Genomic DNA, 26579 nt, shown 5'->3' on the forward strand with positions numbered 1-26579 from the left:
GGATTGTAGGAGGGAAATTGATATAATTTCCTTAAATTATTTCTAATTAGAAGTACTTCTAATTAAAGGTTTTTTCATTCATTCATTCATTCATTCATTCGTACTCAATGAGCACTGCCTGTCTAGTACAGTGCCTGGCATACAGTAGGAGTTCAATAACTATTTGAAAAAGTAATTATTGAATGAGCATCTAATCTGTTTGACACCATGTTTAGATCCAGAATACAAGTTAATAAAAAGGGCTACAGATATTAAACAAATAGCTGCAAGATAACAAGTTCTGCAAGTACAATGTTATATATAGGGTAGGGCAACAAAAGTAGGCTTATAGTTGTGAGTATGTGAAACACAGACTTTACTCTTGTATTATTTATTAATTATTGTATTATTTTTATATGAACAACTAAACCTACTTTTGCCCCACCTGTATTAAGAAGCAATCCTGGAAATAATCACAGAAGAAGGAACTTCTACCCTGTTCATGAATACTGAGTGAGAGTTTGTCAGGTGAACAAAGAGGGGATGGTGGGGGTGATATTCCAGGTAGAGGGAACATATCCTGGGCATGAAACGCCACGATAAGACTCACGGGAGGCTGGCATTTATCAGCTTGTAGGCAGTGGGGAGGCTCAAAGCCATGACTAAGCTACGGCAGAATTCAGTTTCTGTTTTATAGGAATCTCCTTTGTGTCAGCATGGAGGGTGGATTTAGGACAGAGGGGATGCTGGGCATGAGGTCAAAGGCAGACATGCCAATCAAAAGATTACTATGATAGCCCAGGAAAGAAATGATGAGGACTTCTCATTTTGTCTTTCATTCAAAACTCAAAGGCTCACTAAAGTTTTCCTATGAATTCCAAGTAGCCCAAATCCTGAAATTTGCTGCCCTTCTCTGCCCCTAGCCAGCTTGAAAGGATATAAAGTGAATTTCCTGCTCTTAAGTAGCAAGATAGAAAAAACCAGCACAAATGTCCAGACTTGGACATTGACTTGGCTCCCGACCAACTGGCTGAAACCCATTTTTGGCAATGCTTTGATTTCTCCGGCTGGAAAATTCCTAGACTATTATTTACATGAGTGAGAATTTCTTTCAGATTCTCAATGCATGGAAATAACATAAAAACGGAGGCTTTGCACTTTGACTTTAATTGCCAGTGTTTTGGCTCTAGTTTCATGGCCCAATACCCACCAGTAGGAGGCATTGTCTAAACACAGTTGGGAAATACTCATTCTTGGGGAATGACATTGCTTCCTTATCTGGCCGAATTCGGTCTGGGAAGGAGGAGCTCCACCCTCAGCCACGGCCACAGCCGCTCTGCCAATAAATAAGGCGAAGCATCTCCCCGCTTTATTTACCTCCAAAATGGATGCTTTCAATGGGATTTTGAAGTTCATCCTCCACCAGAAAACGGTGATTGGCTACAGCTTCATGGCTCTGCTGACCCTGGGAGGCGAGCGGCTCTTTTCACTCGTGGCGTTCAAGTGCCCCTGCAGCAGCGAGAACGTGCTGTACGGGCTGGTTTTCCTCTTTGCTCCCGCCTGGGTTTTACTCATCCTGGGATTCTTCCTGAACAACAGGTCCTGGCGACTCTTCACAGGCTGCTGCGTGAACCCCAGGAAAATCTTCCCCCGGGGCCAGGGCGGCCGCTTCTTCTACGTCCTGGGCCAGATCACTCTGAGCTCCTTGGTGGCTCCAATGATGTGGCTGTCGGTGGCTTTGCTCAACGGCACTTTCTATGAATGTGCCATGAGCGGGACAAAAAGTGCGGGACTCCTGGGACTGATTTGCAAGGACAAGCCCAAAGAGTGCTGGGAAGAGCTTCACAAAGTGTCATGTGGCAAAACCAGCATGACAGCCACGGACAGCGAGGAGCTGAAGCTGTCCCTGCAAGCTCAGTCTCAGGTAAAAAAAAACAAAAAAAAACAAAACAAAACAAAAAAAAAAAACTTGGCTTTCCCTCCCAGCTTGAGCTATTTTCTCAGTTCGCCTTCTAGCCAGGGCTGAGCCTGAATCCTGCCAGAACAGTCTGAGACAAAGTGGAAATTGGAACAGGATGCAGCGTTAAGACCATCTCGGGAAAGGCTTTTTAGAAGTCAGAGGGGCTCAGTAAAACTGCTGATTGAATTGTCTTTTCCATTTCCGAACAGAACATATCCTCTGGGTTCTGTGCACGTAAATACTTAAGTACTTTAAAACTATCTCTCTGGGTTGACTTTATAAATAATGCATGATACTAACTCATAATTGAGTGTTAAGGCCAGAGCTGTAATTAGAAATTACTGCTGTCTATCAATTATTTATTTTCAAATTGTTTTCTCAGGAAAAACACACACAACAAAACCCACACACATAGCGTTCGTCTATTAAAATATAGCTGAACCAAATGAGTTAATACTTTGCAATGTTGCATGCAATATTGTTAAAAATCAAGATTCCCTTGAATGATTTCTGGCAACTTCTATCTCTGTGTGTAAATAGTGTCAGGATTGAGAAGAGTTTCCCAGATGACGTAGGAATTGGCCGTCTTTAGCCTCTGGTGAAAAGCGGTCATATTCTCTGGGGAGTGAGCCCTCCGCTCTTTGTGCTGTGCAGCTCAACAAGCCTCACATGACTTTAGAAGCTCACGACTCGGGGCATTGTTTGATGCACCAGAAGGAAATCACAGCTTTCCCTAACTGAGGTGGGGAAGTAGCTTGTCATCCTTCCAGGTTCGTGAGCACAAATCCAGATGTGAAGCCTTGCCCTGCCTCGGGAAAGGCCATTCCTGCCTGTGAGGAGAAGGAATTGCATTCCCCAAACCAAAACAAGCAATAGGAGTGGATAAACGGGTCCACAACTGGTCAGCAATGCCACTTGTTTTGGAATAAACGCGCTGAAAATGGCATAATTTTACTTTTCAACAAGGTTTTACACATCAAGGCAAAGAGTCTTTTTGAAATCCTGCATTCCAAAGCTGGCTGGCAGTGTTGTCATATACTTTTCATAAACCGATAAGCCTAAAATCTTTTGTGTAATGCATAAAGTACATCTTAGATAAAAACATGCCAGGCTCCCAGATGTCTTTCTTCTTTTGTTGAAGGAAGGTATTAATTAGGAATGTTATGACACAATGAGTGATTTATGATTTATGTCCCCAGGCACCAGGCTCCATTCAGTTAGTGCCAGATCCAAACACGTATCATCGTGTGAGCTTTTCTTCTCTAAACACCAGCACGAGGAAATCATGCACATGCTGTCATAGCTGAACCTGGGCACACCGACCTGTTTTACTTTTCAGCAGAATGAAAAGGACCTGAGGCTGATTCCTGGGGGAGGATGCATGAGGGATGTGGCCAAGGCAAGCTGTGTCAATAGCAGGTGCTCACAGTAGCTCAGGTAGTCAGGAGAAACAAACAGTCCAGACTAATAGTTGGGCATGTGGGCAGGGGTGAAAAAAGTGTCCCATCCATAGGTGGGGCAGAGAAACAAGAAACCCAGCTGGGTGATGCTCTTTTCTTAAGGGAGGTAAAGTGTAGTAGTGGAAAGAACTTGGCCTTGGAGTTGGCTAGCTTTGGTTTTGAGTCCTGACCCCACCAGTCACCAGCTATGTGATCTAGAGCTAGTGACTTGACTTGTCCGAACCCCAGATTCCTCTAGTTGGGGGAATAATACTTGCCCTGCTGGAGGGTATAGAGATAATGGACATAAGGGGACATAAAGCTTCTGGCACATGATAATTGATGAGAAAACTCCCAAGGTTTGAGGGAGGAGACTCATGCAGAATGGGACACTATTGAAGGCTGGGGTGGGATCATGTACCATGTCTAGTTAGGCTGGGTACTATGAGTTGGGGAAGAACAAGAGGGCTCAGTACTCAGGTGAGAGCAAGGTGGTGCTAGGGTCATTTCCAAGGAGGGAGGGGGAGGAGAGGGGGAGTTTGAAGCTGACAAAATGGTTTAAAACTCAAGCAGAATTGCCTCAGATATTGAGGTGAGATGGCCTACTGACCTGCAGGAGGCCTTGCTGTAGGGGATGAAGAAAGGAGGAAGTTCTGAGGTATGCAACCACAAGTCAGGTGAATACGAGGACTTTCACAGCATGGTAGCTGTGTCTAATTCATTAATCATGATAGAAAGATCCCATGAGTTTAATTGTGCATTTACATATACATTTGAAAAATAGCATCCTACATAATAAAAAGGTAATATGCAAATTGCCCTAACTGGGAACAACCAGTTGCTATGATGCGCACTGACCACCAGGGGGCAGACACTCAATGCAGGAGCTGCCCCGTGGTGGTCACTGCGCTTCCACAGGGCAAGCTCTGCTCAGCCACAAGCCAGGCTGATGACTATGAGCGCAGCGGTGGTGGTGGGAGCCTCCCCCATCTCCTCCACAGTGCTTAGGATGTCCAATTGTGGCTTAGGCCTGCTTCCCACAGGGAGCAGGCTTAAGCTGGCAGGTGGACATCCCCCGAGGGCTCCTGGGCTACCAGAGAGATGTCTGACTGCCAGCTTAGGCCTGATCCCCTGGGGAGTGGGCCTGAGCTGGCAGGTGGACATCCCCGAAGGAGTCCTGAATTGCAAGAGGGTATAGGTTGGGCTGAGGGATCTCCCCCCACCTTACCACCACCACCACCACTACCACCACCACCACCACCACCACCACCACCACCACCACCACCACCGAGTGCACGAATCGTGCACTGGGCCTCTAGTCATGTAATAATAGCTCACACTTACTGAATGTACATATATGTCTACATCATCTCATTTTAATCCCCAAAATTGCCCTCTGGGATGGGTAACCCCCATTTTACAGTTGAGAAAACTGAGGTGCAGAGAACAGTCAGTAAAAGGAAAGTTGAGATTTAAACCCAACTGGTGCCAATCCAGAGTCGGCATTCATGTGGAGTCTGAACCCTTCACAATGACTCCAAGGCCTGCGAGTGTGGGAACCACGGGTTTAAAGCCCTGGAGTGTATCTGTAGTTCTGTTATGGTCTGAATGGGTTCACTTGCTGATTTTGTCTGTTTTCAAATAGGCCCATCTGCTGGGAAATACCAAAGGTCATTTCAATGAAATGTCAAGAGAAAGTTTGAAAGAGCTCATTAGTTATCCAAATATGAAATTAATTCCAATTATCAAAATAGAATTAGAACAACAAAACGTTTAGAAGATAAGTTGAACTATTTGGACTTCTGTTTTTAATATTCAGGGGGAGGGGGAGAAAGCCCAGCTGAGCCAGTCCATAACCAGAGAGAATTTTGTTTTTTCTAATTATCAAAATTCAGAACCAATAGTCCTGAAGGTTTGGAATCACTGTAATTTTCTTTCTCAGCTTTTATGCAGGCTTTCAATTCTTACAGTTTCAGTCTCCTTATTGTATTATGTCTGCTTTACTTTATCATGATAATGAGTCATGAAATTTCTCTCAGAAGGGGTTGTTGCTCCCTACAAACAAGAGAACTTGGGAAAAATCAGTCACTAGACGCATATCTGCATTTATCAATGCCTGAAAACTCATGGCTAAGGAACTGGTCATTTGCTCAAATGATTACATTTACCCAGACACAGAAATGTTCCCTCTGAAAGATAGTACTATTTGAGGGCTTGGTTTCCCTGATTCTTGGATAATCTATATTTTTTGCTTTTTCCCCCCTATTTGCCTGCCTCCTGGTTATTTATTTGCATACCAGCAATGATGTAGAGGATGGAGAATAATTAGGTAAAGTCGAAATTTATTTTGACTGTTAGAAAAGTGTTGTTAAAAAAATAAGATGAAGGATTTCAGCTGAGATGTGGTTTTAATTTAGCCATTCACTTCCCAATGCGATCACCCCAGCTCCCTGAGAAGTGGCTTTGCTTTTACACGCCCTCAATATCTCTCTCTTTCTAAGATTCTAGGATGGTGCCTGATTTGTTCCGCATCTTTTTTCTCTCTGCTCACCACTTGTTATGCTCGCTGCCGATCTAAAGTTAGCTACCTTCAGCTGAATTTTTGGAAGACATATGCACAGAAGGAAAAGGAGCAGCTGGAGAATGCGTTCCTGGACTACGCCAGCAAGCTGAGCGAGAGAAATCTGAAGAGCTTTTTTGAAAACAAGAGGCCAGAGGTCTTCCCCATGCCTACTTTTGCTGCCTGGGAGGCTGCTTCAGAGCTGCATTCTTTCCACCAAAGCCAGCAACACTATAGCACCCTGCACAGGGTGGTGGAGGAGGGTCCAGAACTTAGCCCTGAGGAAGATGAGACCACAATAGTCCTTGTGGGTAGTGCCCACAGTGTGTAGTTCATCCACCATCGCTGACTCATGGTGTCCAGGGGTTCACTTCTTATAACATCTTGTTACTGCATCAGCCACAACCTGTGAATACCTGTGTTTTCTCACATTCCATGTTTCTTTACAAGACACCAAGGCCAAGGGAAGCAGCTTTGCAGCTCCCAAGGGCAGACGGTGTTAGGATGTGCTCAAACTGATGCTGAGTGACTGGCCAAGGATGGCGAGAAAGGTGGTCTTGCTTTGGGTGGGGGTTGGGTTCAGAATCTTCAAGTTTAAGATTTTGTGATTCAACAGCAAGACTCATGCAAGAGGGTCATGGCATCTGGGGAAGAAGTGGTGAGCTGTGAGTGAGACAGGTACTCTTAACGGACTACTGTACACAGTGGGATCTGCAGTGTAGTCAGCAAAATCCTCGTCCTATAAATCTACCCTAGTGCCCTTTAAGGATGTATAAAATTCTACCATCTGAAATTCATTTCCTCAGAATCTGAAGACATCAGTTCTCAAAAATAATACATTGAATGGATATAATGCCTAAAATTCTGACCTTCTCACCTGTTTCCAGCATACAATAAAAGTATGCCCTGCAAGCAGGGCTGTATTAGGGCTATTGTGGGCTCTAAGTACTTGCGCTTTCATGGACCCCTTTCTACATTAAAACACACACACACACACACACACACACACACACACGTTCATGACTGTGTTGATAGAAAATATATAAATATTATGTATTAAAAATTTTTTCAACCCAAAAGTTTATTTTTTTCAGATTTGAAAAGAAATTCAAAACACTTTGGGGCCCCTACAGGTATCATGGGCCCTAGGCACAGTGCCCACTGTGCTGAACGGGGCAGTGAGCCCTGACTGGAGGTCTGTGGGAACTGTCCAAAGCGTGAAGCCCAAAATGTATACTGAGCCAGAAGGAGACTCCAGGAGAGGCCAAAGGGCACGCTGGGGTGCTGAGGGTGGAGCTTGAGCACAGAGAGAAACTCTGGAGGAGGCCTACGTTACTGGTAAACAAGGCAATGCCAGTGGCTTGTTAAAAAATATGTATTTTTATTGATTTCAGAGAGGAAAGGAGAGAGAGATAGAGATAGAAATATCAATGATGAGAGAGAATCATTGTTTGACTGCCTCTTGCACACCTCATACGTTGAATAATAATTCAATGTATTATTTTTGAGAACTGATGTCTTCAGATTCCGGGGATTGATCCTACAACCCGGAGATGTGCCCTGACAGGGAATTGAACCGTGACCTCCTGGTTCACAGGTCGACACTCTACCACTGAGCCATGCCAGCCAGGCCACATGCCGGTGGAGTTATTCCCTTTGGAGCAGGATTTTGATCAAGAGCATTAGGTTAGTTTAGTCCATTTTGTGGGCTGGAACATAGTTATTACACATATAAAATGTCATATTTGAATCTGGAAGGAAATTTGCTTTTAGACAGCTTCAAATAATATTTTCAATGTTCAGCCGCTAGTTAAAATTGAGTTATGCAGAAAAAATACTTGTCTAGCTATCTAAGAAAGACCATATTCTAAATTTTGCTCTTCTACTAAGGAGGCAAGGTAGAATTAATGTATATGACAATCTATTATGCTCTGGGTAGTTTACATATGATTTATAGTTAAAACTCACAAGTATACTGGGAAGGAAGTATTACTATTTCTACTTTTATAAATAAAACTAAAGTTCAAAAAGGTTAAAATTAAGTAATAGGTAAGAGATAAGAAACTAAATTTACACCTGAATTTATCTGATTCAACTTCTACCACATAAAATGTTGCAGGATATTGATATATTCTCAAATATTCAGTTAACCATAAAAAGCACGTTTCCATTTGTAATATCTTAATCAATAAAGGGGAAAAAATTAGGAAAAGAAAAAAAATAGTACACACACACACACATGTTTCCTCACTGAAGCATCAATGAGCCTGGCCAGGGTGCCTCAGTGGTTGAGCGTGGACCTATGAACCAGGAGGTCACGGTTCAATTCTCTATCAGGGCACACGCCTGGGTTGTGGGCTCGATCCCCAGTAGGGGGAGTGCAGGAGGGAGCTGATCAAGGATTCTCTCTCATCATTGATGTTTCTATCTCTCTCCCTCTCCCTTCCTCTCAGAAATCAATTAAAAATATATTTTTTAAGTAATAAAAGTCTAAACTCAGGTAATACTGAGTAACTGTACTTAAAAACAATACTTGAAAATATACGCATCCTTTGGAAGAGTGCCTAACCTGTACAGTTATTACTGACTGCATTGTGACAACATTTTGTTCCAAGACTTAGCCTAAAGGAATGTACTTCTGCAACAATAATGGTCGCTGATGGAATCAACACAAGATTATTTCTCCTTGGGGTTTTGTTCAGATCTGTGTCATGGGAGGAAAGGTGAGGGATAATAATCAGTGTCTTTAAAAAGCTTGATTTCTTAGACAAGTGGCTAACTATGAGTGGATCTCAGTGATCCTGTATAGGAAGCCAAGCAGTTAAAGAAATATGCAGCTACAAATTAGTGTTGAATCAATGTCCATCTTCTTTGGAGTGAATGTCCTGGAAGGCAGAGCTTCTATCCCTCCTACCCCAGAGAAGGTAGTTATCCCAACTACTGGTAGGGTGGGCTTTGCTTCAATCAAGACTATCCTATATAATAAAGAGATAATATGCAAATTGACCATCATGCCCTCACAAGATAGCTGCCTACAACCAAGCCAGCAGGGGGATTAGTGAAGGACAATCAAACGACTGAACAAGCAGGCTGCATGTGGCGACTAGGCCGGCAGGGTGGTTAGTGAGGGATGACCAAACAACTGTACGAGCAGGCTGCGTGGGGTGACCAGGCCAACAGGGGGGGCAGTTGGGGCAACCAGGCCAGCACGTAGAGCCAGTGAGGGGCAATCAGGCTGGCGGGGATGGGGGAAGTTAGGGCAACCAGGCAGGCAGGCAGGTGAGCAATTAGGAGCTAGCGGTCCAGGATTGTGAGAAGGATGTCTGACTGCCGGTTTACGCCAGATCAGGCCTAAACCGGCAGTCAGACATCCCCTGAGGGGTCCTGGATTGGAGAGGGTGCAAGCTGGGCTGAGGGGTCCCCCCTCTCTGCCCCCCCTCCCCAATGAATTTTGTACACCGGGCCTCTAGTGCTTTATTATAGTTCTCTACTTTTCCCCACTGTTAAAAATGACATTTTATCTTATTTGAAACACTTGAAAGAGATAAAATGAGAGGCAACTCCAGGAGAATTGGGACAGAGGGTCTGGGGGAGTGGCAGCCCTCACATGCCACCTCATCTCTACTGCAGTCACTATAGCGTGCCAGGGAACACAGTTGGAAAACTCTTGCTCTAAAACAGTGGATGTCTATTAAGATCGCTTGGGGAGCATTTAAAAAGTTCTTATGGCCCAGCCAGTGTGGTCCAGTGGTTAAGCATCAACCTATGAACCAAGAGGTCACAGTTTGATTCCCAGTCAGGGCACACGCCCAGGTTGCAGGCTTGATTCCCAGTGTAGGGTGTGCAGGAGGCAGCTGGTCAATGATTTTCTCATAATTGATGTTTCTAGCTCTCTCTCCCTCTAACTTCCTCTCTAAAACCAATAAAAAAAATATTAAAAAATAAAAATTTCTTATGCTGCGTTTTATTCCCAGAGACTATGATTTAATTAGTTAAAAGTAGGATCTAGGCATCAGGATTTCCTCGGGAAACCTCCACGTTATTGTATGGAGCAGAAAGACCGATAACCATTACCTTGGGCAATGACTAAGAGGTCAGGCCAAGCCTGGACAAAAGCTTACATCTGACACAAACAAAGTGACACCACGCAGGGCGACCTAGAGTTTGGCTAGCCTTTCCAAGGTGTCTCTGAACCGTTAGGCCCAGATTGATCTTGATTTTTTCCTTTGGGATTTTGTTTTCCAGAGTATTTCCTAAATAGTTTTCATCTCCTTGTAAGGAATTTTGTTGTTAAAAGGTTACATTAATAAAATGCTCCCAAAGCTACTGCTATTTTAAAGTTGTGAATGAAAAAGGAGCTATGTAATGTAACTGACAAGCTGGGGGTGGGGGGGTTGGAGCAAATGACAGGCCTGACAAGCTCAGTGACCAAAAGTAACCACACAGGATGGTCTGAGCACCAATTCCTCACTGGGCAGGTAGTCACATCCCAGGCCTACAGCTTCCTTAGCAAAGGTCAATCTTGACCTTAAGTGAGCTCTGTCTATTGCAGTGATGGCGAGCCTATGACACGCGTGTCAGAGGTGACACACGAACTCATTTTTTTGGTTGATTTTTCTTTGTTAAATGGCATTTAAATATATAAAATAAGTATAAAAACTATAAGTCTTTGTTTTACTATGGTTGCAAATATCAAAAAATTTCTATATGTGACACGGCACCAGAGTTAAGTTAGGGTTTTTCAAAATGCTGACACGCTGAGCTCAAAAGGTTCGCCATCACTGGTCTATTGTTCTTATGCATCTAGGTAGGGTAAAATTTCAGAGTGATTTTTTTCTTTTTGTGAATCCTCACCTTAGGATATTTTCCCATTAATTTTAGATAGAGTAGAGGGGAGGGAGGGAGAGAAAGAAGGGGTGGGGGTGGGGGAGAGAGAGAGAAAGGAGAGAGAGAGAGAGAGAGAGAGAGAGAGAGAGAGAGAGAGAGAAGAGAGGCACATGGATTGTACATGCCCTTGACCAGGAATAGAAGCTACAACCCTTCAATGTTCGGGCTGACACCCTAATCACTTAGCACACTGGCCAGAACCTGAGTAATTTTCTTTTCCTACCCCTCAAAGGTACAACCACAGGCACCAGAGCACCAGACCACAGAACTTCTCATTATTATCTTGTTCCCTGAATACCATCTGTATGTGCTGTAAATGTTAATTATTAACTACTGTGTACCCATCAATGTAAAAGAAGTATGTTTCTCCATTTTGCTTTTTATCCAGTCTCGGAGATTTCCCTGCTTTGCTTTCCTCCTGCCTCCTTATCTACCACCAATTAATTTCATGTAACCCTCCTTTACATCTCCTCCTTTGATTCTAATGTATAAAATAAGCTGCAAAACTGCCATTCTCCAGAGCATTTTCTCAATCCATTGAGATTTTGCATATCCTCAAAATTTGGCTCCAATAACTCTTAAAAGACTTTGCTATAGGCTGGACGTTCTTTTGTCAACAAATCCACACACTTAGATTTGTTTTGTAAGTCAGTCTCCCATGAGTTTCACCCAAACAAGTTAAGCAATAAAAACAAAACCAAGAATCTGTAATGGGAAGTTGGGATAGACTGTATTTTTTAACCTTCTTTATTCATTTTTTTTAAAAAATTAAATTTATTTGGATAACATTGGTTAATAAATTACATAAATTTTAGACTAGATTTTCATGTGCTAAAATCTCTGAAAGATTAAAAGCTTTTTCCTGGAATATAATAGTACCAGGAAGACAAGATGCCTCATTAAAGTCAGATTTTCTCTAAGTCCCAGTCACAAGCAGAATTGGAAGATGGACACTCCTAAGTAAGGGAAGATGAGTGATAGAATTTGCTGGGACTTGAACTTTCAGAGGTACTTCTCTGTGACTAGAGGAAAAACAATGTTACATACTTGTAATCATAATAAACGTTTCAGGGCAATTTTCCTGCAGGTGCCTTTTCTTCATAGAGGAACTCTGCCATAAGAACTGATGTGATCTGTTGGGTTAGACCTACTCAGTCCGCAAGACCCACAGACCCTGTGGCTCTGCGTACATGCTTCTCCATAAAGAAAACTTCCTACGTTTTTCTCCTTTCGCCCCTCCCAGAGGTACAAGGAGGAATAGTTCAAGTACGTGGGTGCTTATAGATGGCAGTTCTTGCCTACTCAGGGGGGAGAATTAAGTCTAAATAATTGTGTTGTTTAAACAAGTTTCTTATTTTTAATCATCTATCTGGCATATTTTTGGCCCAAGGGGTAATAATTCTAGAAATATGTTATAAATTGCTTTTGCTGTAATACTCATTATTTTTTAAATATTGAGACTTTTGTAACTATAAAGGATTTTTCTTTTCTTTTAATTTTTCCACTCCCTTATCCCCAGCTAAAAAAAAAAAAATGCCACTCAGTAGGAAACTGGCCTGACATTCAGCTAGCGGTGATGCCAGCTCCTCTGGAATGCTGTGTGGTGTTGTGTTGTGACTTCCATGGAATTCAATCCCTGCCTATCAAGGGCTCCCACTTATTTTAATATCATATGTTGGAAAATGTGAAAAAGGTTCAATAGGCTCTTAGCACTAAATTGTGAGTTAGCCTTTGAAAATAGTAATTACTAGCAAAGAGAAATGCTCTATTTTAGGCTTAGTCTGATTGGCTTCCATTGTTCAGTTGAGGGATTAAAGGAAGGTGTTGAGAAGGAGGCAGGGATGGCACTTTAACCCTGGCATCCACCCCTGCCTCCTCTGTGCTAAGAACTGCCCTTTTGTGACTTGGTCACCAGTTGCTGCTGTTGGTTGTGAACCTGCATTTCCGAGCGAGACGCTTTGGATTAATGGCTGAACCTTTCATTTGGCTTCTTCCCATCCCTTCAGCTCCCTGCAGGAGTCACATGGTTAGACATGCCTGACTCCCAAATCCAGCCTGTGCTCTGAGGACTCGACTACTTTGGTGCCTCAGTTTCCCACTTCCATCTTTGGTTGGGGGTGAGAGGGACATACAATAATTCTCAAACGTCTATTTAAAAATTATTCTCCTACAAAACAGTGGCAAGATACTAAATATTTTAGGAATGGGGGATCTTTGGAAGTAACAGAGTCACAGCGGTTGGCTGTCTGATGGAGGTGACTCAGTGGGAGTGACCCTCACCCTCTCCCCACTCCCACTCTGAATCCCCTGCAGTGTAGGGGTTTCCTGGCAGGGATCTTGGTAGAGCATTGAGTTGCCTACAGTGGAGTAGATGTGAGTCTTGCAAGCACTGGGCAGTGGCTTTAATAAAAAAAGCAAAAGACAGTTGGACTTTTCCCCATAGCGAGATGGAAGGAAGTGGGACCTTGGAAGGCAACCCCTTATCTTACAGCATCAATAGGCTTTCCAAGATACCTCATCCTCCTGTGGGGCCTCCAGAAATTCTTTCCCCCATGGCACCCCAGGAACTCCACTTCTACTGGTAAGAGGGGGGACACAGAGAGCACCCCACCGGTAACAAAAGGACAGGAAAGAAAAAGCCTCCCATTCTGTGCATAGAATTATGTTGTCAACAGAATTCAAGGGTTGTGCGTTGTACTAGGTGCATTGCATTTAGGCTTCTACTTAGAATTGTGAAATATAGCGATTTTGAGGGAAAGTATTTCTTTTTAAAATGTACATTGTTTGGAAAATGGAAAAAAGCCAAATGTAATCAGAAAAAAAAGGAGGGGAAATAAACGACAGAATCATAAGGAACAAAACTGCTTGTTTTATTTTTGAAGAGAAAGAAAAAGACCTAAGATATGCTGGTGTCTCTGACTTGAATGGCCTTTTCCAAGTTCCTTTCACCTAGTCAGCTATAAAAATCAGGTCATCTTTGGTAACATTCTTTGAAAAAACACAATGCCAAGAGAATGGCCAGGAAAAGGTTTAGAAAAAGAGAAACAAAAGCAAAACCTCCATCGGATTAGAGGAGCAGAGCAAATTTTTCTGGTTGGTTCCTTTATAAGAAATTCAGAGGAGAACCTAATGTTATCTATTGTAGTACATCATTTTTCCTAGAATTTGGTTATCTCCCCTCTACCAAAGCTTCTCTCTGTGAGTTTACTGTTCTGAGAAATGTCTGTCCCACTCTTGCTAATATTTTAAAATATTTACTTTCATCCGAGCAGGTTTGGCTCAGTAGATAGAGCGTCAGCTTGCAGACCGAAGGGTCCCAGGTTCGATTCTGGTCAAGGGCACATACCTCAGTTGCAGGCTCCTCCCTGGCCCAGGCCCTGCTCAGGGCTCCTGCAGGAGGCAACCAATTAATTGATGTGTTTCTCTCACATTGATATTTCTCTCTGTCTTTCCCTCTCTCTTCCACTTTCTCTAAAAATCAACGGAAAAATATCCTCGGGTGAAGATTTAAAAAAATAAAATAATAAAATAAAATATATACTTTCTACTAACACAGTAGTTTCCCCTGCAATGCTTCCTAGGGATACATAGTTTTGAAAGATTTCCTTACTTGATTATTATCTGCAAAATACCTAGCAAAGACAATTATTTTTATTTCAATACCTTATAGTTAGCATGTGAAATGGAGCTGCTGCACTAGTCTATGCAGGAATTCTAGCCTCTGGGGCAAAGGAAAACAAGCATTAGCATCAGTAAGGTGAATAATGCGAGCAGAGGACTCATAAGTAAAGACTCATAAATTGCTGTCACTAATTTTTCAGACAGAAAGAGCAAGGTTTGTAACAATTCCTTTGCCCTGTTTTAGAAAATCTCAGAATGTTTGTCATATCCAAACCTGCTTCCTGAGGGGTTTCCTATGACGGTCATGTTCTCTGTCTCATTATCCTGATGTTCTAGTCCAGCCGTGGGCAAACTACGGCCTGCGGCCCGTTTGAAATGAATAAAACTAAAAAAAAAAAGACCGTACCCTTTTATGTAATGATGTTTACTTTGAATTTATATTAGTTCACGCAAACACTCCATCCATGCTTTTGTTCCGGCCCTCCGGTCCAGTTTAAGAACCCATTGTGGCCCTCGAGTCAAAAAGTTTGCCCACCCCTGGTCTAGCCACAATGGATGGACTAGAACGGGCATTTGAGAGGCCGAGCAATCAGCCCCATCGTTTGGTTACAGGCCTGGCAGTGGCCCAGCACGAAAACTCTGGGCAACAGAGGGCTACTGGTGGACTGGACAGGTTGGGACTTTCAACACGAGACAGAGAGTCACAGTTTGGGCGACTGGACAGAACACAAGAGATACGTGGAGAAAAGAAAGTAAGCGGAAGCCACGTGGACACTGTGAGGCGCCGAAGGACTGATGCGGAGGGGAGAGAGGGAAGCAGTGTGGTGAAGGGGGAGGGAAGGGTGGTGGAAGGAGCGATGCGGGGGGGACAGGGGACATCCGTAATACTTTCAAAAATAAAGATACATTTTTTAAAAAGAAAAAGAATAGAAAGGGGGAGGGACCAAATGTATAAATTGCCAGTCATAAAGACAGTCACAGGGGTGTAAAGTACAGCGTCAAGAATATGGTCAGTAATATTGTAATAACAGTGTATGATATTATGTGTCAGAAGGTACTGGACTTATTGGGGCGATCACTTTGTCAGGCATATAAATGTCTAATCACTGTGTTCTACATTGAAACTAATGTCATATTATATGTCAACTATAATTGAAAAATAAAAAAAAATTTATTTAAAGAAGATATTAGTAATTAGTTGCAAGCGCAAAGGAAGCAGAGAATAGCTGAGTCACCAGAACTGTGGAGGAGTGAAGTAGGTGGAGAAGTGCAAATGCCTGCGCCTGAGATGACAAGGGAAACCGAAGGATATTCTAATTTCTGTTCTCCCATGAAGCCTAGCTATGGTGTCCCAGGATATCCTTACAATAAACCCCTATGGCCTGATGTGACTCCAACCTAAGGGGTCTAGCTAACACAATTTGGCTCCATGATGAATTTTAGGCTACATTTCAAATATTTCCCATAATAAATGGAAATGATTAATTTATGCCTAATTAGCTTTTCTTAATAAAACTGTTGCTATACATGTGTTTGAAACCATCGAAAATATTTTTGTGTAACTAAGAAGATTTTTTTAGATCTTAGTCAGAGAGAGGTATAATTGCATTTTCTATTTAGCCTCATAATAAACTGGAAGAGATATATACCCATTAGGTTAAGGGAAATGCAATATCTAGTAATTTGATTCTATTTAATGCTTGCATTTTATAATCACAGTTGACTTTAGTGTAGCAAGAATGACTCCACCTCTCCTGCAATTATCTACAATCATATAAATAGCGGGGAAAAATAAAGGGTTTCAATAAAGTTATCAAGATGAATTCACTGTCTATGGTTTAATAAGAATCAGATATTTTCCTGTCCAGAATTCCATTGCAGTGCAAATCTTGTTATTGTGGATTTGTTATTGTGAGCAACTAGACATGTTTGGATTTTCAATGTAGTAGTAAGTACTGTTGAAATAAGGGGGCTGCAACTGATGGGTGTTAAAGTGGGAGGAGAAGAGGAGACTTTAATTTGGAGATGAATGTGGACTACTGCCCTCTTCTGGAAAGAGTAGGAGGAGCAACAGTGTACAGATGTGTGGTAAGATCTTCAAACATTTTGTAAATTCACGTCAGTAATATGTAACATATGTCTACAATGTCCTGGTTTGCCATTCAGTCACATGTAATATATGTCTACAATGTTCTGGTGGGCCAAACCCTAAGCATACCTGGAATTATTCTCCCTTTGAAAAGCTTACAGACGTGATGAGGAAATGAAATATCCCAGAAATGAAAGATAACTTTAATGGATAATACAATAAAGTATCAAATCAAACAAAGTTTGTTTATATTACCATGACTCAATAAAACTCTGTATTATTCTATTCTCTGTAAAACACTTTTGCTTTAGTTAGATGAGGAATAAAAATATATACAAAGAAGCTGCCCAACCAGCATGGCTCAATGGTTGAGCGTCGACCTAGGAACCAGGAGGTCTTGGTTCAATTTTCAATAAGGGTACATGTCCAGGTTGCAGGCTCGATTCCCAGTGCAGGGGAAGGGGGCGTGCAGGAGGCAGCCTATCAATGATTCTCTCTCATCATTGATGTTTTTTCTCTCTCACTCTCCCTTCCTCTCTGAGATCAATAAAAATATATATTTTTTAAAATGTTTTCTTTCTTTGAGTATTTTCTCTCAGCACTAGGGAATTCTTTGGCATATTTTTTTCTTTCTAAGTAGCTAATCACCTATATAGTTAATAACTTTTTATATTAAACTTTGCTTGTTGAAATGATAGTGTGGTTTCTGTCTGACTGGGCTCTCACTGATTCTCTTTCCAAGAAAGGCACACCTTCTGAAAATGTCTAATCAAGTCAGATTTGAATGTCCCTGCTGAGGTGTTAAATAGGTGCTTCTGAGTACAAACCTGGACGGAGACTGCACTTCCATGGCATGGAGCTGCCAATACTCTGTGACTTGGGGGTTTTAGGCTTCAAAGCATTTGAATAACTTGAAAAAATTCAGCCATGGCAGTTTTGTGCATTCATATCAGAATTAGGACAAAAGAAATATGACTAGTGTGGTTTGCTGGAACCCTTCTGTATAGACTCAACTCTCGTCTTAAATAGAGCAGTTTATAAATAAAAATGATTCCCTAGTTTAAAAAAATCCCTCTGGCATTGAGATTCCTTTCTGGATTATACTCCTAAATCTTGCTCTAGAGTTCGTGCATATAATATTCACCATTTAGATTTCCTTCCCCGCTTTAGGCATTTTCTTTTCCTTTTTTGCCTCCTATGAACATTTCCTTTTGATTGTTTCATTGATTTTATATCACTCTCACACCAAAAAAAATATCATTGTTTATAGCATTTAATGAAGGCAAAGTTTCAATGCATACTCTCAGAAGGAAAATATCTCATTTTTGCTTTCCAGAATTTCCAACATGTATTGGGTTCCCATTTTTTAACATAAAGATCAGAATTTCGAGTTTTAAGAGTATCTTTATATTTTGAATATATTTTGTGTTGTGTTTTAAAATTTCATCCTACTGTGACAATACCAATGATGTGATGTTTATCCTGAAAAATTATAAAGTCCCTCTGTGCCCCTCAGCACAACCATCCTCATGACATTGGCCTGACTGAGAAGCTTGTCCACGCTGGGCCAAGCAGCTGGTAACGCTGTCAGTAACTGGAAAGTATGAACGCTTTGGAGGAGACCTTGGAAGTCACAACCAGGACGCTCAGCTGTTTATAATGAGAGTTCGGTGTCCAGATTTTAGCTAGAGAAAGCAATACCTGAAATTGAGGAGAACTTTAGCTGGAAGAGGCCTCATCTGATAGGAATGGAAACTGAGTTTCAACCTGGCTCAGCGACTTTCTCAGGGGCACACGGAGGGAACGGGGTGAGCGGGATGAGGACTCTTGCCTTTCCATCTCTGCCGCATTGGATTTGGTTTCACCACTGCTCTGAATCTGGTGAGGATCAGAGCTCCTTGCGTTTAAGTTACTTTTAAAAGGCAACACTATCCTAGTTCTTCTCAAGCCTAGCCTTTATGATCATTTGTATTTTAATGATCAAGTTTTTCTCTAATTAGCTTCTCCTAATAAGAAAACTTCATCATAAATGTGTTTGGAAACCATGAAAGATATTTTTATATATCTCAGGAGGTGTTTTTAAACACCTTAAACCAGAGAGAGGTACAATTGCATTTTCTACTTGTCCTTATAACAAACTGAACGAGATTTGTTCCTGTTAAATTATAGTTAAACTCTCTAATATTTCATTATTACAACTAAAATCAGCTAAGGTAACTCTGCTGCAAATTCCACATTTTCATTTTTCTCAAAACAATGACCATAGCAGGAGAAAATCTTCAAAGGTATATTTTAGAGGAACAGTTATATATTTTTAAAAGCACTGGAATCAGGTCAGAGAAATAAAGTGTAAGCTGGCTTTTCTACCTGTCTCTGGTGATGTCATCTGAGTCTCAATTACATCATCAGTAAAATGGGGCTAATGATAGATGCTCTCTACTTCACAAAGCTCTTGCACGGAAAAAATAGATAATAGGTGGGAATTACTTTGAACTTTTCTTCAGAAAATCTCTGTATTACTAGTTTTTTAAAATATCATTTTATAATGCTAACAATTTGTTATATGTCTTATTTAAAATGTGTTGTATTTTGAGACAATCACCACAAAAAGCAGATTTAAATATGATAATATCACAATTTAAAAATGAATACCTTTTTGTCGGTGGGTAGTTGAAATATTGGGGGGCTCACTTTGTAAAGTATACGATTGTCTAACCACTATGTGGCTGTACACCTGAAACTAAAAGAAAATAATATTGACTGTGAATTATAATTGAAAAATAAAATAAATACCTTTTAATGTTGCAGGAAGATGGCTTTAGAATTAGCCTGCCATCCCTTCTTTATATGGAATACTAGGGGCCCAGTCCACAAATTTGTGCACCTTGAAAGGAACTGTGGGCCGCAAGGCTGCAGTGGGCACAGGGGTGGGTCTCGGCCCATCCTCTGTGCCCCCACCTGGCCCCTCCCACCACAGCCCTCCCTACACACACCCCTCCTCCCCCCGTCTTGCTGCTTGCATCTGCTGACAGCGCCGAGCGATCAGGGCCAGTGCCGGGAGCCAGCAGCGGGTGTGAGCGGGGCCAGTGCTGGCATCAGGTGCTACTGCCAGGCAGGACCGCAGCTCCCGGGAGCAAAGAATTTTTGTTAACCAACAGAGCCTTGCCCTGATGACAGCGACCGGCACCCCACCTTGGTCTGGTGCCCCTGCTTACCTGCTCTACCATCCCGCTGGGGCTGACACCCGCCATGTTCGGCGCTCTGCCACCTGCTGCCGATGCTCCCCATGTTCTGCACGCGCCCCTTGGTGGTCAGCGCACGTCATAGCGACTGGTTGTTCGGTTGGTCAGTTGTTCCGCCATTCGGTGTATTTGCATATTAGGGTTTTATATATACAGATAAGGCTGACTGAATATAATTTGGTCTCTGTCATGGGATTTGTTTTTATTCCACTAGATGGTGCAATTTGAGGTCTAAAGTCTGTCCCAAAAAATTATCAGAAGCTTAGTGATAGAGTTACTTTCCCTTTGGAAAAGGCAAAGTGAGGAAAACGAGAGGCAGGTGTTAGTAATATATGAAGTCACATGATTGTCCTCTCCCAGGGGCAGAGGAGTGTAGAGTAGAGCATGTTCCTACGTATAGTCTTTCACTAACTAGCTCTTAGATGACTCACTTCACTCATCTGGACATGGCTTTCTTCTTCTTTCTCTGCTTCCCTCTCTTCCCTTCTCTGGAACCAGGACAGAGATCACGAGTTCTGTGGCGGCCACGGTGTGCAGATGAAGTACTCAACAAGGACAGTGCCAGTGTTCTGTCTAAATGTGTGGCCTGGGAGGGCGGCCAAACAAGTCACAACCATCAGGGTCTGCTCCTGTTCCTGCTATGCTCCCCAGGCGGCACTAAGCCTCCTCTGATCTTGCCACTTGTCTATAAAGCCGACTCTCACATCTGACATCACCTCCTCTGAGCAGAGACTACAAGGATGGAGGAGACAATGCAGCCAAAGGCCAGGCCTTTGAATGAGAGCTAATTATAAGCAAAGCATCCGCGGTGAATACATAACTACAACCTGACCCTTCATCTGCGTTCAAATGCTCCCGAATTGGATGACATCATTCCCACATGTGAAAGAATATTTTGCTGGAGAAGTGAAAATTATTACGGGGGAGGAAACCAGGCCTTTGAAGGAAAGTGCAAAGACCGGGAGACAACCCCTCTGCACAAAAGAAGGGTGAGGGTGGCAACGTATTCTCCTCATTGGGAAGAAGGAAACTTGCAATAAGAGTGGAAGTTTTGAATCCATGTTGAGTTGATTTTTGTGTATATTCTAGGACAGTGATGGCGAACCTATGACACGCGTGTCAGAGGCGACACGCAAACTCATTTTTTTGATTGATTTTTCTCTGTTAAATGGCATTTAAATATATAAAATAAATATCAAAAATATAAGTCTTTCTTTTACTATGGTTGCAAATATCAAAAAATTTCTATATGTGACATGGCACCAGAGTTAAGTTAGGGTTTTTCAAAATGCTGACACGCCGAGCTCAAAAGGTTCGCCATCACTGCTCCAGGGTAAGGGTCCAATTCCATTCTTTTATGTGTGGACGTCCAGTTTTCCCAGAACCATTTGTGAAAGAGACTATCCGTTCCCCTTTGCTATACTCAACGGTGAAAAATTGCAAGCTTCACTCATGCTCAAGACAGTTCTGAAGTCTTAGCCAGATCAACTAGGTAAGAAAAAAGAAATAAAAGGCATCCACATTGGAAAGAAAGATGTAAAATTATCTTTCTGCAGATGATATGATCTTATGTGTAGAAAATCCTAATGACCACACACACACACACACACACACAGAAACTGTTAAAACTAAGAAATGATTTCAGAAAAGTTGCAGGATACAAAAATCAACAAACAAAAATGAGTTGTGTTTCTACATACTACCAATAAACTATTCAAAAAAGAAATTAAGGAAACAATCTTATTACAATAGCACCAAAAAAAAGGATAAAATACCTAGGAATAAACTTAACTAAGGAGGTGAAAGACTTATTTACTGGAAACTATAAAACACTGATGAAAGAAATTAGATACAAACAAATGGAATGACATTCTGTGTTCATGGGTTGGTTAACTTAATATTAGTAAAATATCCACCCTACCACAAGTGATCTATAAATTCAAGACAGTCCCCATCAATATTCCAATGGCACTTTTTACAGAAATAGGACACAACCATCTACATTTATATATTGTGAATATTTGCTTTCCATAAAAATAGCTCATATTCTTGTAGTTTTGCCCATAGAACTGGTTTAGTGAAAATCTATTTCATTTTACAAACTACTGCTTCAGGATCTTAATTTTAGGCTGCAAATATGGAAAGAGAGAAAAAAAAATATAACCTGTTTAGTAGTGTGGTAAACTCACTACACTAAGACTAGAAAGCCTAGATTTTATTTTATTTTATTTTTTTATTGTTTTATTGTTTAAAGTATTACAAAGGGTATTACATATGTATCCTTTTTTTCCCCCGCCCTTGACAATCCTCTGGCCTCCCCTACCCCCCAGTGTCTTATGTCCATTGGTTATGAGAAAGCCTAGATTTTAATTTCAACTATATGATTCACTAGTCATGAAATAATAAAAGTAAGAATAACAATAAATGGGAAAACCTTTCATTTGGATTGTTTTTTAATGTACAATATTTTCACATATACTAGTATTTAATGTTTATCAAATTCTTTTTGGGGCTCTGTTTGCTTATCTGGAAAGTGGGGATAAGAACTCTTAGTCTGCCTGCTTTACAGGAATACTGTAAAAATAAAAGACAAAAAATATGTAAAGCTGCAGTTAAAATCACAAACTGCTATGTAGAACTATTATTGACACTAATGTGAAGAGTCAATATGACAATGGATGACCCCATCAAGGGTGACGAGAGAAAAGAAGAATGAGACTAACTAAATTAGTCAATTGTGAAAACGTGGAGGCAGCATTTCTGGACCACATAAATATCTCTTATCCACGCAGATGTCTCACAAATGAGCAGGGCAAGGAATTCTGGCTAAGGATGCATTTCCCAATCTCATCTTCTATCGAAAACTTGATCTCATCCCAGATGATTCCAAGCTGCCTCTCGGGGCTGTGAAAGCTCTCAGAGCACATACAGTGATAGGAAGCTTCCTTTTTCTCTTGGGAAAACACTTGTTCTGGAATGAAATGGCTGCAAGGTTCTCTGACACAGGCAAAGACCACCTCCTTCCACCTGCTGAAAATGATGACATGAAGAAATTGGTTCTGGGCCTGTGTGTTATAAGGCTGCCTTATTACACTTCCCTTCTGCTTGCCTTCTAAAACCTTTTCCCCCAGTGTGGGACACATACCATTCGGTCAGAAAAATCGATAGATGCTTAAGTGCCTGGAAGCATTTATCTGTGTTCTCAATAGCTTTATCTCTGTGCTGAAATAAAATGCTTTTTGATCGGAATCCTCTCTCTTCTCACCTAATAATGGATACAGATGGAACCTCTTCAATCAGAGCAGAAAACCACCAAACTCAGGACCAATCAAAGGGTTTCAAACCATATTGACAGAGCTAAAAATGCTCTTACCTGGGCAATTATGTCTGTAATTTCTGAATAACTGTGGCATCGTCCCACACAAGATCGAGCCAAAAAGTCTTCCACCAGCCGCGTTCCAATGCCGTATCCCCTGTGGATGGAGGAAAGACTGTGGTCTGGAAATAATATTTGAGTACTTAGTGCTGTTTGTCAGTGTTTAAGAATGGATTCATCTAGTTAGCACTTGCCAACTGGATTACAAACTAAACCTAACGTGACAAGTCAAATGGCTATTTAACAGTGGGCTTCTTATTTGCCCCACAGACCACAGAAACAGAGACCAACAAGGCCCTGGCCGGGTAGCTCAGTGGGTTACAGAGTTGTCCTGATACACCTAGGTTGCAAGTTCCATCTCCAGTCAGGGCACATACAAGAATCAACCAATGAATGCATAAATAAGTGGAACAACAAATCTCTCTCCTCCTCTTCCTCCTCCTCTTCCTCCTCCTCCTCTTCCTCCTCTCTCTGCAGCACATCCAGGGAATAGTAACTAATCTACAAGCAAAGGAATTTGAGGAGTTAGGGATGGCCCAAACTTGGCTCTGCACACTAAAGGTAAATAAGGCTGGTTGGTGTTTGTGGCCTAATGTTTCTCATTAGCAACTAACTTTCTCATCATTAGCTGTTGAGAATGAGGGTCAGTTAACTTGTGGTCTGCTACAGGTGTGGTACCTAGATGCTCATTCTTCTCTTAGCAGAGTTATTGTGGTAGGAGGGCAGGCATGCCTGGGGTGGGCTCTAGAAGGAGGGGATGAGGGGAATAGAAAAATCAATTTTTGTTGCTAGTGTAGATGTCAACAGTTAGAACTCTGAGTTTTTGTGAAAAGAAAACAGAGCCAAGTTCAGAAAATTCATTTTTTTCATTTCAGGGAAACTGAATCTGTGGGAATTGGGAGAAAATATTTGTAATAGCTCGACCTCACAACGAATAGCTTGAGTAGTACTTGCAGTACAATTGTGAAAGCATTTTATTGAGATGTGACCTGAGTATGTGGCTAAGATGGCTAGCAGACACCTTCAGCAAGATCAGCCCAAGAACTTTCAATCTAGTTGAGGAAATATGACCTTCATGGTGGAAATAAAGAAGAACAAGACTTCCTTTGCCAAACCACTGACACAAAACCGGGCTTTTCATTTCACAGCAACATGTGCATAAACCAGTGAAACGATTTGAATGGAGCAACAGAACACCCAGCAGGATAAAGGCACCAAAGTTTGTAGAGGCAATATTTGCTCCTAGGGTCTAAGAAGGGGGGAGACAGATTTGATGTCAGAGTGCTCATTAATTCACTAAATCTAGCGATATTCTATTAATTTTTCTGAGTGGATGGCGATATTAAATTTAGCTTACTTGCTTTTCGAGAAAAATGTTTTGTGATTCTAGTCAGGAAGTTCTCACAGAATAGACTTTTTAAAAACAGAATGTATACTTCACAGAAATAGTTGTACCAGGATTTTAAAAATGTTCTCAGTGTTTTTAATTTTTATGCATACACACAGGCTTGGCCACTAGGAATAGTGACGGGAAGCCAGAACGTTATGGTCAGCGCCGTATATATACATATATATATATACTGCTTTGGTCAAAGGGTTTGTTTCTGCAAAGTAGATATTTTGTTTACTTATATAGCAAATTAAAAATGTAAGATGCAGAGGCTATTCAAGATATCCAGATGTGAATTATTGTGTTTCTTAAGGCAAGTCCTTTTGGCAGCCTCTCAAAATTTATTCTTTAACTAATATTTCATTCCTATTTGTTAAAATGTGCATTCAAGTAGTAGCTAACCAGAGATAATTTTTTTTAGTCAAAGAAGCGAATTTCTGTATTTTCTACCTATGTTCCCCAAAACAATGCAAATCTAACATAAGCTAAATAAAATGGTGTAACCTCTGGACACGCTATATGGCCGGTTGCAGTGTGACCCGAGTGTAAAATAGCTTATGCGGCTCCCACTCTTACTGACAGTTTAGCCAAGGAAGTGCTTCTGACTAATTAAGAAGAAATGAAAAAAAAAGAAGTACACAGATCAAAATAAATACAGGACAATGAAAAAGAACTTTCTAATAGGAAAAAATAATAAGCACATAAAAAAGAAAGAAAAACCAAGTTTTGAGAGAAAAAAATATTTAATATTTATTTTATGGTTTGTTTGTTTTTTCCTGTATTCTAACTGAAAATACAGTGAATCCTTTTTAAAAGCTCTAAAATGCTCAGCTCAGCTAGGCTAAATTTCCCATTCAACCTGTCGATTAAATCTTCTACTGATTTTTCAGTCATTGTCCTGTTAGAACCCTTTTCAGAATCCATAATTAAGAAGTTTAAAAATGTTGACAGATATTTTATTATTTTTTATCTTTATTTATCAACTCTAGAAAGAGAAAAGAAAGGAGAGAGATAGAGAAACATTGATTTGCTATTTCACTTATTTATGCATTCATTTGTTGTTTCTTGCACGTGCCCTGAAACCTTGGCCTATAGGGACAACACTCCAACTGAGTTACCCGGCCATGGCCAACAGATATTTTATTATTGAGCAATAACATAATGTTCATATAATTATTCTGAGAAATTTAAAGGCTGAATTTGTGCAAAAGGAATCTCCACTAGTAAAGACAAGAATAATGAGCATTTAAAATGGAAGAAGTAGGTTCCACTAAATGACCCCACTGAAGATCAAACTTGTACCCTTTTCGTGTACCCCACAATGCTCCAACCAGTGGAGACACCTGCAAGGGTCCATTAGTAGCTTTTTGCATATCCTTCCACAGACAGTCTATGCTGATGTAAGCACATATATATATATATATATATATATAGTTAGTGGAAGGAGTTATGTTAGAACAAATGCTTTCTGAAAAAAATCAAATTTGATGATTCATCATGTTAAAAGAAAAAAAGTGTTTTACCACCTCCTTTCTTATAAATGACTAGCAAAGAAATGATTTCCAACTAAAAAGAAAACATTCCATGCCTGATATACATGGGAAAAGTCCCTTCCCACTCTTACACTTTATGACAACCCAAATGTCAGCTGGCAGAAATGATGTCTAGCCTTAAGATGTTATTTATTCAGATAGAAGATGAGCCAGTGGGATGGAGGAAGAGAAGTCAGGGTGGGGAAAATGCAGAGGATGCTAAGAAACAACGCACATTCCACAAGAATGAAAAACTTCTACTTACATTTTATCTAAATATGTATTCACATCTTCATCTTTTTCATAATCCTTGCACAGTTGGGCAACCAGAGCTCCATAGGTTAGGACAAAGAGATCTTTGTTCTGGAGAAAAATGGGTAGTTTCACGTTATTGGCAGTTACAAATAATACACTGCTCTGGCTTTTAGTTGGATGCAGACTTCCAGATGGTCTGTTCACTTTCCCACTCTCCATTCTACCCATATTTGCATACATTGCTGGGGG

The 26579-nt window shown here is 41.2% G+C and overlaps 2 protein-coding genes across 2 annotated transcripts in view; one reads left to right on the forward strand and one right to left on the reverse strand.

The window, feature by feature from the left end:
• Window positions 1-26549, reverse strand: part of TRAPPC3L (trafficking protein particle complex 3-like) — a 31991-nt gene extending 5442 nt beyond the window's left edge. Inside the window, exons 1-2 of the mRNA XM_015559521.1 lie at window positions 26341-26549; window positions 23151-23250 (exon numbers count right to left, since the gene is read on the reverse strand). Coding sequence (XP_015415007.1) covers window positions 23151-23250; window positions 26341-26549 — 309 coding nt within the window. The remainder of the gene's footprint in view (window positions 1-23150; window positions 23251-26340) is intronic.
• On the forward strand, window positions 1286-6944 carry FAM26E (family with sequence similarity 26 member E). Its single transcript, XM_006756890.2, has 2 exons — window positions 1286-1903; window positions 5880-6944. Exons 1-2 carry the CDS (start codon window positions 1364-1366, stop codon window positions 6267-6269), a joined length of 930 nt encoding a protein of 309 aa, XP_006756953.1. The 5' UTR covers window positions 1286-1363; the 3' UTR covers window positions 6270-6944.
• Window positions 26550-26579: the final 30 nt, after the last annotated feature.

The sequence above is a fragment of the Myotis davidii genome, unplaced genomic scaffold (genome assembly GCF_000327345.1).
Source record: "Myotis davidii unplaced genomic scaffold, ASM32734v1 scaffold1534, whole genome shotgun sequence".
Classification (NCBI taxonomy): Eukaryota; Metazoa; Chordata; class Mammalia; order Chiroptera; family Vespertilionidae; genus Myotis; species Myotis davidii.

Coding starts and splice junctions, on each gene's coding strand:
- FAM26E (XM_006756890.2), top strand. CDS start 1,364: ATGGATGCTTTCAATGGGATTTTGAAGTTCATCCTCCACCAGAAAACG. Junction 1,904..5,879: donor CCCTGCAAGCTCAGTCTCAG/GTAAAAAAAAAC, acceptor TCTCTTTCTAAG/ATTCTAGGATGGTGCCTGAT.